Raw genomic sequence first — 15,776 nt, forward strand, 5'->3', positions numbered from 1 at the left:
AGAAAGAAAGGTTGTTTTAAGCAATATTTCCATCAGTGATGGCGACTTGCCCAATAGTAGCCCTTCTTCAAATCTGAACCAAATGGAGATGAAAGTCACGCCAACTCCCTACCAGTGGCTATCATTTCTATTCTATCACCGGAATAGTGGCTATCATTTCTATTCTATCACCGGAATAGTTACAAGAATTGATTAAGATAGAGAGAATGGGGCGTGATGCGGGGCTAAGGCAAGGGTTAGAGCCTAGGCGAACTTGGAGAATAGGGACATTAGTAAGTGAAAGAGAAATGGTAGTTGGAGTCTTCCCATATTCATTCCATTCCTTCACTTCCTAAGGATATAAGTCAGTTCAAGGTCTCAACGAGCCTCATCTCGCCATTAGTCACTTTCGCACCTTTTCTCTTAAGGGCATCCTTCTTTTTCGTATCTTGCTAGGCGATTTATTCTTGCCCCCTATATAACACAACAATAGTGGCTTAGGTGGGCAACCCAGCAATACAAAAGCCATCTCTATCAATCTATGCTCATTGATGATGTAAGAGAGAGAAACTTTGTATATAAACCTACTTGGCTCCTGCTTGACTCTTAGCACTCGGACTAGAATAGGACTAAGACAAGGCACTTCCAAACAAGGCTAGGATAGGGAGTCTAAGTACAACAAGAAGTAAACGAAAATGAGGCTCGGGACTGACGGGGCTCGAACCCGCAACTTTCGCCTTGACAGGGCGGTACTCTGACCAATTGAACTACAATCCCAGGAAAATAAGGTGTACAGCCTCCAAATGATGATTCTTCGTTTCTCTTCATTCGAACCATTTAGTTTCGTCATGGCTATAAATGTAAACAAATCACTCATTTCTACCCTTATCATTTTACTTATAGCTTAAAGATTGAAGATTATGGAACAGGGCGCGGGGTACCAAATACTCCAAATACTTTGGATCGCACTCCTTGCCCAGATGCTCTAAGAAGAAAATGAGCTCATTTTCAATCAAATCAATGGCGCTATCAAAATCGTGACATCCGCTCGAAAGCTTGACGTAACATTGAATCCTTCCAAGATTTAGTCGGTGGTGGTTTTTGATGTTAAGCCAGTCCTTTAGCATTTTTCTTCAATTTTTATTAACCATGGCCGACACATTGGCAATGAGGTCGCTCATGAAGTGGCTAAGCTTTCAAATACCCATCTTTCCAGTGATATAGTCCTTGTTCATATTCCTCTTGACATTATGGTCATTCTTGCTAGTGATTGTATTTTTTTTTTCCTTTATGTAATGATATCTTGTTCTTGCAGAGTAATATTTGGTTCTCAAGTATGAGAAATAAGTTAGAATATTGAGGGCAATCACTTTGATTAAATTTTCATTAAGTATATTCTTTTCATGGGTTAATAAAGTCTACAGGAAAGGTTCATGGTGTTTTCATGTTCTACAAATCTCTAAGTGCTCTCAACCATTATATTATTATTATTATTATATACATAGGGAAGTGGATTTTTATTTTTTTTTATTTATTTATTTATCAAATAGAGGATGGACTAAACAACAACTCTTGTTGTCAATTTGTCAAAAATTAAGATGGCAACGGACGGAGTTGGGATGGAGTTAGCTAAACCTTACTCCACCCCAATAGAAAATCCGTCATACCAACTCTGCCCTTACTCCGAAACAGGTTTGTAATTGGTATATCATCCCCGGCCCTATTTCAGTAGACAAAGTACTAACTCCACCCCGCGTACTCCGTTTAATTGTGGGGCAAGGGCGGAGTGGGGAAGATTATGCCATTTTTATTATTTAGAAAGAAAAAAAAAAAGAGTAGCCCAATGTGCTTAAATTTGGCTAATAAATAAGCTGGCTCAACTTTAAAATTACTAAGTAGTGAATTTTAATATACTAAGTGGACACTTCTAGCAAAATAACAAGGTTCTTAAATATATTAAATATATATTTTATATATACATATAAATTTTAAAGGTATATATATAATCGGGGCGGGTTTATCACTAAATCCGCCCCCGCCCCCGCCCCTGCCCCAAAGCCGGTTTGGGTTTTCAATTATTTTACCATATCCACCCCAAACCAATTTAAGAAGCTACCAAATCCGCCCCATTAGGGTGGGGTGGGGTGAAAACTTATCGAGTCGGAAAAAATTACCATCCTTAGTAAAAAAGTATAGAAAAATAATTTTTAGGCGGATCAGTTAGAGTGTTTCTTGACTAGGGATGTAGGGAGTTAAGGCCGGGGGCATGTGCCCCCCTAGATTTTCTCCCTCTCTTATATTCTATATATAATTTTTATAATATTCTATATATATATTTGTCAAACAATTCACTTTGACACTTAAACTTACATATCACTTCTTCTTCTCCTTTATTTATTTATTTATTATTATTTTTTTAACAAAGAGTGAAATAATAGATTCTCATTATGATTTATAAGCTGAAAAGTATAAAAGCTTATATCAATTTCATTAGATTTTCTTCCCTTTTCATGATTTCATAATTTATAATTGTTTTAATTACATAAGGGCAAATCTTTCAGTTTAATTGTTGCTATTGTTAATAATGCCCCTGAAAAAGTTTTTAGGTTCCTTCAGTGAACTTATTGATATATAAAATTAATTAGAGAAAATAGTTTATGGATTTTATAAAATTAACCCTGCACATGGATAGATAATCATATGTTTCTGTAACTGCTATATATATATTTTTTGACCCTCAAATTTAAAGTATACTTATTAAGAAAATCACATGCTTATGTAACTGCTAAAAAAAATAAAAAATGAAAATAAACAGCTCCAATTTAATAATATATTTATTATGCACACGAGTTAATATCACCCCCATCGAGTCATCCCCTATCCACTCTAATTTAACTCAACTCTATCCACCACTCGGATTTGGCCCGCTTTGAAACCTCCCGCGAAGCCGTTGAGCAAAATAGCATTCGGATAAGAGAGAGAGAAAAGCAACAACAATGGCAACTCTCCAACTCTTCACTGATTGCTCCAACGCAATAACTGCACTGAGACCATCTTTGAACTCTCTCTTCACTAGTCCTCGTCGTTACAGGACCTCCCGAACTCGCATTCTTCTGAGAGCCTCTCTCGATCAAAACCCAAACCCATCTCGCAATCGCCGACATTTCATCGCCGAAACCGCCGCTGTTTCGTTGTCTCTCTCTCCTCTGCTCGGTTTCGAGCGGCCGGCCAAAGCCGAAGAACCTCTCTCCGAATGGGAGAGGGTTTACCTCCCCATAGATCCTGGTGTGGTTCTCCTTGACATCGCTTTCGTTCCTGATGACTCCAGTCATGGTATTGTTTCAATTCCATCTCTTACAATGTTTACACAACTGTTTGTGCTTTTCAGCTTATCAATGAATTTGAAGCTTGTGAATAACAATTTTCTTTTTGAATGAAGTTTTTGCTATTGGCTTTAAGTTGGTCTTTTTCATTTTGGGTGGTGTGAAAGTGCAGGGGTTAAGTTAGAAATGATGCGTGGTGTAGTTTTTTTTTTTTTTTTTTAGGAAACTAAAAATCAGAAAATTGTAAAGAAACTTGTTTGGTTGCAGAAAACTGGTTAAAAAATGTCTGTTTAGTTCGGAACTGTTTAGGAAAACTAAACCAAGCAATCCTTTTTATTTTTATTTTTATTTTTTTACTTGGTACTCACACACACACACGTTTGACTTGAGCCCTAACCTCCCTTTAAAAAGTAAGAGGCGTTTTTAATTTTTATAATTTTATTTTGAAGCAAAACCCTTTAAGCAAATTTTCTCAACTTGAGAAAACGGAGACTACCAGTCAACTGAAACTAAAAGCAAATTTTGGGTTAGTTCTGTTGGGTTTTGACCTTTTTAAAAATAAAGGTAATATAGACCATAATATTCAGATTCTCTATGTTTCACACCTCATTTTTCTCAGCATACGAACAGAGGAGTAATGGAAGAAATTTCAATGTGTACAAATTGTTTTAGACGTATTGTACCTTTTTACACCTCTCGAGTCTAGTTAAGCTGTCTACTGATTCATATTGGTTCAATTATTACCAATTAAAAACCCAATGGTTCGCATGTATACTTGCAACTATGTGAAATTATTAAAATTTAATTTTTGGGTAGTGGTGAAGCCCTCAGTTTCTTATATAAATTTTCTCTTATATCAAGAATTTGGAATTTTTTGCCTTATAAGTTGAGTAGTTTGGCATTGATATTGGGTTTTTGAGACAATAACATTCTCTTATGTGCTCAATCTCAATTAAAGAATATTTGACATTTTGTTGGCTCGATAGGCTTTCTGTTGGGGACGAGGCAAACTATATTGGAGACAAAAGATGGAGGGAACACATGGGCTCCACGTTCAATACCCTCTGCTGAAGACGAAGACTTTAACTACAGGTTTAATTCTATCAGCTTCAGAGGAAAGGAAGGATGGATTGTTGGAAAACCTTCAATTTTGTTGTACACTGACGATGCCGGAGAAAGCTGGGGGAGGATACCATTAAGTTCTCAACTTCCCGGTGATATTGTAAGCTTGAATTTACAGAGCCTTGTTTGTTATAGTTTTTAATATTCGAGTTATTGCGGACTGTTATGAATTAATCCCTTTTGTATCAACACTAATAATATCTCTCGTTAGAAATTAATCCGCCCAAGATCACACACACATAAAAGTATGCAATAGCAACAAGAGAAAAATAAGATGGAAATAACACACTCAACAAAGAACAAGGTTTACGCACAGATGAAGAACCACTCACTTTTATTAGAGAAAAGAGAATATTACAACCCTCAACGTATTCCAAACTCACTAACTAAAAGAAGACACAATCTTCTTAAGGAATACAATAGCTCTTGGGCCTCACTAATCTCACTCTATTTTTCTCACACTTTTCTGCTCTCTATTCTCTTCACTCTTTGATGTTCTTCATACCACCCCATTACACAGATTATCACTTTATATATATAGGCAATGCTGCCGACTTCACACCGTCTTTGGCCAAAAGGCACATTCAAAGTGCCAACACATTTTCATTGTCACATCCAATTAGAACAAAGCCTTATAGGCTAAGTATTTTGGTGCCAACACATTCCTTAAACCTTGCTTTTCTACCTTTGACTCTATCATTGACCACCGTCTCATATATTTCTAGAACATTCAAACATCTGTTACAGACTTGCATCCTCACAGCCCACTTGCATCATCATCTATGCCACATCAGTCAACCAATCAAAATTTGAGCCAATTCTAACACCTCAGTATTTCCTTCTCAACTTTAAGTAATAGTATTTTAATGCTTGGTGAAATCTTGTTCTGTAACAAGACTGAATGTCTGGCATTGGATGGAATTAAAGGAATGCCATAATCTAGAAAATGGGTCATGAGCAATGCAAAAGAGCATTCTTTTGCATTTAAGCGTGGAACTTATTGGTACGGCTTAGATTACAAGTTTACCCTTTTACCTACCACCTAGGTTTCTTGCATGCTACACATTACCATGTATGATTACACCTACCATATTACCATTTATAGGTTACTTGTTCACCACTCACCTACTCACAACCTTCCCTATATATAGGACCCTATTGTATTGTTTACATACAATGCAATACATATTTATTCTCAACTTTAAGTAATAGTATTTTAATGCTTGGTGGAATCTTGTTCTGTAACAAGACTGAATGTCTGGCATTGGATGGAATTAAAGGAATTTCATAATCTAGAAAATGGGTCATGAGCAATGCAAAAGAGCATTCTTTTGCACTTAAGCGTGGAACTTTATGGTACTGTTGAGCTTCTTAATGTACCTCGTTTATGGTGAAATTTTAAGTTTTGACTGCAAAATTTGTTTGCCTAACTACCTTGTTCATTCAATAGATTTTGATCTTAGAAGTCAATAATTATAATTTTTAACTGAATTCTTCCAGTTATTTTACTGTTGATTCTTTAAAGTTTTTTGGTTCGTTACGGACAAGTAGTTTGTTTGACGTAACTGCTTAACTTGTTACAAAATTACGGAAAAAATCAAACATTAAATTAAATGATTAGTTATTCTGGTTATTATTCTAGTAATCGATTCATTGTACTTGCTACTAGTTTCAGATATAACTCACTGTCTGATCATGTACTCTTCTGCTTTAGATTTTTCACATCAAAGGAATTTTCTATTATTCATCTCTTCTTTTTTAGAATAATTTTTGCTGTTGGAAGTTTTGTGTTTTATCATACCTGGCACCAGTTACAGCTATATTGGAAGTGAAGATCGAATAAGATTGAAATTTACTCATTTGAATATTACACTGTAGTTAATCTGAAGGAACCATACCCATTTTGTGTGTAGATTTTTTAAGGATCTGTTAAGCATATTCCAATCCTACATGCACTTGTTGGAGAAGAATTGATGCAAATCGTGCTAAGAAGATACTAGAAAAAATGATAAATTAGGGATTTTGTAGAAAGTTCATATATGGCTAAATTATGTTATTGGGTCTTTATATGTTTTCTTTAGTAGTTGTGAAATGGTCTAAGAAGTTAAATCTCAAAGTTTCTGTATTAGTTTCAATCCTCGTAGAGGTAGGACAAATCCAATAACTAATAAATATCTATGTAGTTTTTCAGTCCAATGCAGTTGCGCTTCAGAAATAATCACTAATAAACTATTAAATTTAAATTTAAATCCAGTCTTCACTACAAAAATCTCTCAAAGAAATAAGAAAATTACACGAAAACTATGGATTGCTCTAAGTCTTCACTGCTAACTCTCTACAGCCACCAATTATCCGAAATGTTAGAAAAGAGTAAGCTCACAAGCTTAGCAAGATCAATACTCAACAAGTAATAATCTTACCATACCTCAATAAGAACTTTGGTAATCATATATATGTTATCACATAATATCATATTAAAGAATACGTGCTATCTACTTGTCCACTTCCATATTTTTCTTCCGATGAATTTTTAAGTTTATCCACTTGAATACCTGATTAATTATTAAATTTGATTCTTAACATTTAGGTAATGTATTTACTCTTTAATTTCTTATATAAGGGAACACATCCAACATCTCATGTATTATGTATCCAACCTTTCAAGTATTAGGTAAGGAACATATCAAACCTTTCAAGTATTACATAAGGCACACATCCAACATCTCATGTAAAAATGTATTCAACAATAGGTAAGGAACATATCCATCCTTTGAGTACCATATGCATTATTCATTCATATATTCATTTTCTTAAGTCTTCTCACTTAATTTACTTTAGTAACAATTTTACTCACGTTTATTTATTTGTTTCATTTTTCTATAGTTTAATATGACTTTTACTATTTCCTTTAATTTAGTCTTAATTTCAAAAGTAACTTAGTAAAATTGGTGTTCTCAATTTGAGAGCCTGACTATCATTATATACAAGAGGAAAATTACAAATATGGAAAGAGAATAAAATCAAATCAGAATAAAGAGAATAAAATCAAATCAGAATAAAAATAAAATCCCTAAATATTATCCTATATTGAAGACTTAATAAATCTGCCACAATCATTGAGTCAACTTATGGATATGATTTCCAACACTCCCCCTCAAGCTGGAGCAAATATGTTGACCAAGCCCAGCTTGACTATGGAAGACTGGAGAAGAGAAGGCCCAACAGACTTTGTGAACACATCTGCAGTCTGTTCTAAAGAGGGAACAAAAATAGGATTAATGATACCTGATCGAACCTTCTCTCGAATAAAGTGAATGTCTACCTCAATATGTTTCGACCTTTCATGTAAAACAGAATCGGAAGCAAGCATAATGGTTGATTTATTGTCACAAAACAGCCTCGAAGAGCCTTTCTCTACAAGACCCAACTCTCCCAAAATTGATTGAAGCCAAAGGAGCTCACAAGTACCTTGAGCCATAGCTCGGTATTCAGCTTCAGCAGAGGATCTAGAGACAACAGCTTTCTTCTTACTCTTCCATGATATGAGATGATTACCATAGAAAGTACAGAAGCCAGAGGTAGAACGTCTATCTGTCTTACATCCAGCATAGTCTGCATCAGTAAAGCATGAGAGTCCAGACTGATTTCCTGCGGCATAGAACAGACCAAGACCAGGCACGACTTAAGATACCTCAAAATATGGTAGACTGCATCCATATGAGTTGAGCGAGGGGCATGCATGAATTGACTAACCACACTAACAGCAAATGTCAAATCGGGCCTTGTGTTAATCAAGTAGATAAACGACCTACTAAACGTTGATACACGGATGGATCTAAAAGTAATCCCCCTAACTCAACAGAGAGTTTGAGATTGGGGTCCATAGGAGTGGAAGCAGGTCGACACCCAAGCATACCAGTATCTTGAAGAAGATCCAAAACATATTTCCTTTGAGATAAAGAAATTCCACGACGGGATCTAGCAACCTCAATTCCAAGAAAATATCGAAGAGGACCTAAGTCCTTCACATCAAAGGACTTTTGAAGATGAAGTTTCGCGTGAGCAATCCCTGAAGCATCATCACCTGTGATAATGATATCATCCACATATACTAATAACATAATGCAACGACCATCAGAGCGACGTCGAATAAAGCAAGTATGGTCTGAGTGGCAGCGCATAAAGCCCATGGATAGAACAACATCGCTGAAACGACTAAACCAAGCTCTATGAGATTGCTTCAGACCATAAAGAGACTTCCGCAGCCTATAAACTTTCCCAGCATACTCCCCCTCAGCCCGAAATCCAGGAGGTGGATCCATATATATAGTCTCAAGTAAGTCTCCATTAAGAAATGCATTCTTGACATCTAATTGATGCAGAGGCCAAGAATGGGCAGCAGACAAGGAGATAAGCAGTCGCACAGACGTTAACTTTGCCACAGGAGCAAAGGTAGCACTAAAGTCTTTGCCCGGAATCTGAGTAAAGCCTTTTGCCACCAACCGAGCCTTATACCAATCAATAGAACCATCGGCTAAGTACATCACATTAAAGACCCATTTGCAGCCAACCGTTTTCTCCCCAGCAGGTAAAGCAACAAGTTCCCATGTATTATTATGTTGTAAAGTATCAATTTCTGTTGTCATGGTAGACACCCAATTGGGATCCTAGAGGGCCTCTGACACGGATCGAGGAATAGAAACGGTCCCAATCTTGCCCAGGAATGATTTATATGCACCTGAAAGACCATCATAGGAGACATACTGGGAAATAGGGTGGTTAGTGCTACTAGAAAAACCATACCAATTACGAGGGTGATGATCACGGGTAGGATAACGGGAGGTATGCTCAGGAATGGTAGGAGCCATAGGAGAAGGAGAGTTACCTAGGCCTGGTTCTGAAGATGATTCTGGCAGGGGAGGTTGAGTGCGATGGCGACGAGAGTAGACCTGCAAAGGTGGAGGGGAACCCTGCATGGATGGAGAAGGAGATTCCAGGACAGTGTGATTTTCAAAAAGAGGAACAGGACAGGCAATAGGAGAAATCTCCTTCTCCAGATCAAAAGAGAGAGAATCCTGTACCACATAATTAGTACTATAAAAAGGAACAGTTTCATGAAATGTCACATCAAGAGAATGATACACATGTTTGGTCACAGGATCATAACAACGATAGCCCTTTGACATAGCAGAATACCCCAAGAAAATACACCTAATAGATTTATCATCAAGTTTATGACGAGAAGGATTACGGTTATGAACAAAACAAGTACAGCCGAAAACACGAGGCAGAAGGTGAAGCAATGTATAATCAGGTTGGAGAATCTGAAGTGGGGCCTTACCACCCAAAACTCGACTGGGAGTACGATTAATCAGAAAAACAGCTGTAAGAACAGCCATGTGCCAATAGAATTTAGGCACATGCATACCACTCAGAAGACATCGGACCACAGACATAAGATGACGGTTTTTGCGTTCAGCCACGCCATTTTGCTCAGGAGTGTAGGGGCAAGTGAGTTGATGTAAAATCCCCTTTTTATTAAGTTCAGTCCGGAACTCATTCAAAACATATTCTCGTCCATTATCAGAACGAATATTACGGACAACAGTGTTATACTGGGTTTTGATCATTTTAAGAAACTGGGTAAATAAAAGAAACAAATCAGATTTCTTTTTCAATAAATAAACCCAAGTACAATGAGAATAATCACCAATAAATGTCACATAATATCGATGTCCAGAGAAAGCAATAACTGGGGAAGGCCCGTAGACATCAGAATGAATAAGATCAAACATACTAGGAGCACGACTCATATGAGAAATATAGCTAGTTCTAGTATGTTTAGAAAGCTCACAAACTTCACATTGAAACTAATGGTCTTTACATGCTTTATTTAATGAAGGAAACAATAGACATAGATACTGAAAGTTTACGTGCCCCAAACGTGCATGCCACAGACTAAAGGTGCGAAAAGAAACATCATAAACACTAGAAGTAGGTAGGACAAAAGCTTGAAGACTCGTTCCTGGTGGTTCCCCAAAGTAGTAAAGCCCATCACGCTTATAACCCCTGCCAAAAATCCTCTTCGAACAAAGGTCCTGCAACAAACAGTGATCTGGTAAGAATATAACTGCACATTGGAGGTTTTTTGCAAGCCAGCTAACAGATAAAAGGTTAAAGGCAAGTTTAGGTACATGAAGGACATATGAAAGAATAATATCAGGAGATAGACAAACATCACCCTTACTGTGAATGTAAGATGTAGAGCCATCCGCAAGATACACAGATTGGGTAACAGGTATGACATTAGAAGAAAAAACTGATAACTCACCAGTCATGTGATCATTAGCCCCAAAATCCAGAACCCAAGTGGGCTGCTTGGCCTTAACATGAAATGCAATAGGAGTACCTGTAGCAATAGTGGCAGTGGGAGCAGTTGAAGGAGCTCCAACTCTAGAAGCAAGGGAGCCAAGCTGGTCCTGGATCTGCCCAATCTGAGACTGAAGCTGGTTCAGTCCAGGAAATACAGTAGATCCACTAGTAGTAACAGGAGTTTCTGCAACAGCCGCAGTACGAGAAGAACCAGTTCCAGATAAACGGTTCCTAGAAATTTTTTGCTTTAGTTTAGGATGAAGTTTGAAGCAATGAACCTTAACATGTCCAACCCCTCCACAATGGTGACAAATAATCTGTCCTCCAGAAGCTCGTGATCCAAAGTTAGCTGCAAAAGCCATGCTATCCCCAGCAGGCTCAGACACTGGTAGAGGAACAAGTGAGGGCTGAATTAAACGGTGCCTGCGTGCTTCACCATCAACAGTAGCAAAGGCTTCCAACAGGGATGACATTGGTGATGCATTCAAGATCTGAGACTTTAGTGGTTCAAATTCTGGGCGTAATCCCATCAAAAACTGATAGGTATGCTGACGATCAAGACGTTTAACAAGAAGAGAGGCTGCCTCGGAAGGAAATTCACTGAGAGGCTCATATTGAGCTAATTCCTCCCAGCGAGATCTCAAATACCCAAAAGAATCAGCTACAGACAAATTCAGGCCTTCCTGCGAAGCCTTAGCAATATCTTGGTATAATTCAAAAATACGAGCATCATTCCTAGAATGAGCATACATTTGATTCAAAGTAGTCCACAAGTCATTAACAGAGTCATAAAACATGAATATATTATATATGCGTTCCTCCATAGAATTAAACATCCATCCTAAAATGGTGCAATTGTCCATATCCCACTGAGCATATTTAGGATCTTTAATATCTGGCATCTTTTCAGTACCTAAAATCCACCCTGATTTGCCTTTTCCACCAACATAGAGGCGGAGGGAACAAGCCCAGGATGCAAAATTACGGCCATTCAACAGCACACTAGTAACTCGTTGAGCCGGTGTGTGTTGCACCAAAAAGAGAGTTCCTTTATTATTACTTGATTCAGCCATAATATTAAATAGAACAATTCAACAGATTACCAATAATTTCAAATAAAGGAGGAATAAATCTGATTTTGATCAAACCAAGAAGCCGGAGATACGTCGGTTTAATCCGAAAATGCTGCCGAATATCCTGGCAGCCCCAAAAAATTACAAACACGTCTTCTGACCCTTAGTGCATGAAAAAGACTAAAGGAATACCTCTACAGGGGTCGAACCTAGAGGAGATTGGCTCTCCCTAGGACTGTCGCAACAGCGGCCTAAAAAAGAGAGAGGGTCTGTGAAGAAAAGGAAAAAAAAGAAATAGGGAAGGGGCTGTGACGAGATAGAGAAAAAGATTAAAAGAGGCGGTGAAAGAGAGGGGGGGAGGTGTAGGTTTGAGGCTCTGATACCAAAAAGTAACTTAGTAAAATTGGTGTTCTCAATTTGAGAGCCTGACTATCATTATATACAAGAGGAAAATTACAAATATGGAAAGAGAATAAAATCAAATCAAAATAAAGAGAATAAAATAAAATCAGAATAAAAATAAAATCCCTAAATAGTATCCTATATTGAAGACCCAATAAATCTGCCACAATCATTGAGTCAACTTATGGATATGATTTCCAACAATTTCTAATTTGTTTTAATTAGTTTATTTCATTAAGTCTCTAATTTTTTAACATTATTTTATTTCATTTTTAATTTAGTCAATTTAATAAGATTTGGTCAAAACTGTGTCAAACCTACTTGGTGACCTGATTACACAAAGCAACATCCCAGAGCCTTTTTTAAGGCTGTCCACCGTTCATTCAGCAAATTCCAACTCTTTTTCAACTTCTATTAATCTATCTCAGAACAACACCAGATTTTGTATAGTTATTTGACTACACGTAATGAATCTAATAATGCAAAAATCACATAAAAATTCTATATGATTTGGCTTAATTTTAGCCCTAAAGCTATTGTATTGGCCATGGTGATAAACTGGACTCTTCTTTGGTTCCGGCTCAGATTCTTGCCTTAAATTTACTTATCTATCACTCCCGAAATTAATTCAAAGTACTCCGTTAGGATTCTTCCTTATAAAACGTATATATTGTTCCAAAAATCATTTCAAAAATTTCATCATGTTAGCTGAATTTTAATGTGGAACCATGGGGTTACCTATATTACAAACCTGATCTCTTCCTCTTAACTTTCACTTTATAATCCATACCTATGTGTTTAATATGATATGTGCATCTTCAATCTAATCCACATCTTTCTCCATTAATGTAATGTATAGACATTGAACGTAGCCCCCCCCTCTTTCTTTTTCTTCACTGATATTCAATGTGAATTTTTTCACTCAACCAAAACTGAAGTTATACAGCTTGTACACAAGTAGTATAATCTTTGTTTGTGTGCATTGAACATAGCCCCCCTCTCTTTCTTTTTCTTCACTGATATTCAATGTGAATTTTTTCACTCAACCAAAACTAAAGTTATACAGCTTGTACACAAGTAGTATAATCTTTGTTTTGCGTGTATGGACACAGTTCTTGCATATGAGCATACATAGTTTTGCATATAATTCTATCAAACAGTGTTAAATGATACTGAAAAGTGAAACCAAGTAGGGAAAAATAGTCATATATTGAAATAAAGCAAGAATTTACTTGCCTTGTATTGCTCATTTCCAATCCGACTGTAACCTGATGGCTTCTCCCCTGTCTTGCAAATCTCTCTTTTTTCCTTTTATATTTCATGTCTCTCTCTCTCTCTCTCTTTCTACATTTTTTTCCCCAGCCAATAGCTTTTAAAGGAATATTAGGAGTAATGTGAGATATAATGTGGGAATCAGTTTCTTCAAATGGGGGACTAAACATGGAATTATACAGAGCAATCGTTGAATATGATAAGGTTTATTCTATTCCAAAATTGAGTTTTTAAATTTAAATTAAATATCTCAAGATAAGTAAATATATTATATATTTATTAACACACACACACACACACATATATTTATCACTTCACCTTTTTTTTCTTTTTTCTTTTTGATAAGTAAGACAATTGTATAGAAGCGCTCAAAAGGGGAGTGAAGCCCAAAAGAATTATTTTGCATTCTAACCCCCTTAAATAAATTTAGTCCTTGAAATTTGTCCATCTATAAGCAGAACTTATTGACAACCAACAAACTCTCCACTACACTTCAATGTGCGCTCTAGTCAAGTCCAAATATATTAATTTGCTAACCGAAGATTATTAAAGAGGCTCAATCTAGGTATGCATTGATCCCAGGAACCTCCTGAACTCAGCTACAAGGAATACTAGTTAATCCACCACTATTGTTTACTTGACAACATCATACTCTCTATAGAAGAAGTAGGGACGAGAACAGAACGTGCTTTTTAGACACCTGTTGTAATTTCATTCCTCTAACAAATAACCACCAAGCAACATCATTTCAATCATTCACTTAATTGGTCTTCCTAATTTCATTAATCCTTACAAGTCAATTTTTTTAAAGTTCTAACTTAAGCTCTACATAACATCTCTATATTTTCAGATTTCTCTTAGCCTAAGCTCCGATATCCCCAATGGATCTAACATCTAGGCTCTGATACCAAATTGTCATGTCTTCAAATTCGAATATAAAGACATCTTGTCTCGTACCTAAATATCGTGCGTGAACTAATAGATCTTCTCTCCAAATTAAATCCAATTCATCAACCTCAGTGGAATAAAAAAAAAAAAAAAACTCAAAAATAATCATTGATGGGCTATCCAAATCAGTGTAAATTTACATCATACAAAAATCTCTCAAATACGTTAGAAAATTAAACAAAACTATGGATTGCTCTTGGTTTTCACCAACCAACACTCTACAACCATCAATTTCCTAGAAATTTTACCAAAGGGTTGAGCTCAAAAGCTCGTCAAGATCATTTCTGAACAGGTATCAATCTTACCATACCTTAGTAATAACTGTGTAATTAAACATTATCACAAAATATCATATTTACTGAACACGTGCTTTTCATTAATTTGTCCACTTCTATATTCTCTTCTGATAAAATTTTAAGGTAATCTACTTGATTAACTATTAAATTTGATTCTTAACTTTTAGTTAGTATATTTATTTTTCAATTTCTTAATTAAGAGAATGCATCCAAATTTCAGGTCAGTAATACATCCAACCTCTTAGGTAAGGAACATGTCCAACCTTTCATTATGGTAAGGAACATATCCACCCTTTCAAACATATTAGATAAGGAACGTATCCATCCTCTATGTAAAATGTACTCAACATTAGGTAAGGAACATATCCAACCTTTGAGGAAACATCAGTTGTTCCTTCAAATACTCAATTCCTAAAATCTTCTTAATTAATTTAGTTTAATAACAATTTTAATCATATTAATTTATTTGTTTCATTTTTCTATAATTTAATATGATTTTTACTACTTCCTTCAATTTAGTCTTAATCCTCTAAAGGTATTTTCATTATTTCATTTCATTTTTATTTTAATCCATTAAACAATATTTGGTCAAAACAGGGTAGAACCTACTTTGTGACATGAGCACACACAGCGACATCCCAGAGACTTTCTCAAGGCTGCCCACTATTTATTCAGCAAATTAAGTGTGGAGCATGCATGGATTTATTAGAAAAATAGGAAAGAAAAAAATGACAAATGACGAAACTTATTTTGCATTTTTAATTTTTATTTTATTATTATTATTATCATTATTATTTTTTATATAGAACATTCATTTTCCATTTTTCTACTCTTAAGTAATGAATAATTATAAAACAGGAAAATGCTCTAAGTGGATATTTCATTGGATTAAACTATCATAGTAGCACTTCTCAGCCAGTGTGAAGCATTCTTCTCTTTTGAGATTTCTAATAGAACTCATCATTCATCATTTTTATGTCTACAGCATG

General features: G+C 35.9%; 1 protein-coding gene across 1 annotated transcript in view; it reads left to right on the plus strand.

Annotated features, from left to right (window-relative positions):
* Positions 1-2,868: 2,868 nt before the first annotated feature.
* LOC132303269 (photosystem II stability/assembly factor HCF136, chloroplastic) overlaps positions 2,869-15,776 on the plus strand; it is a 37,821-nt gene continuing 24,913 nt past the window's right edge. Inside the window, exons 1-2 of the mRNA XM_059800470.1 lie at positions 2,869-3,312; positions 4,289-4,524. Coding sequence (XP_059656453.1) covers positions 2,976-3,312; positions 4,289-4,524 — 573 coding nt within the window. The 5' untranslated portion in view covers positions 2,869-2,975. The remainder of the gene's footprint in view (positions 3,313-4,288; positions 4,525-15,776) is intronic.

Source organism: Cornus florida, unplaced genomic scaffold, assembly GCF_030987335.1.
Source record: "Cornus florida cultivar Cherokee Brave unplaced genomic scaffold, ASM3098733v1 CherokeeBrave_3.0.0_Hap2_Chr04, whole genome shotgun sequence".
NCBI classification, from domain to species: Eukaryota; Viridiplantae; Streptophyta; class Magnoliopsida; order Cornales; family Cornaceae; genus Cornus; species Cornus florida.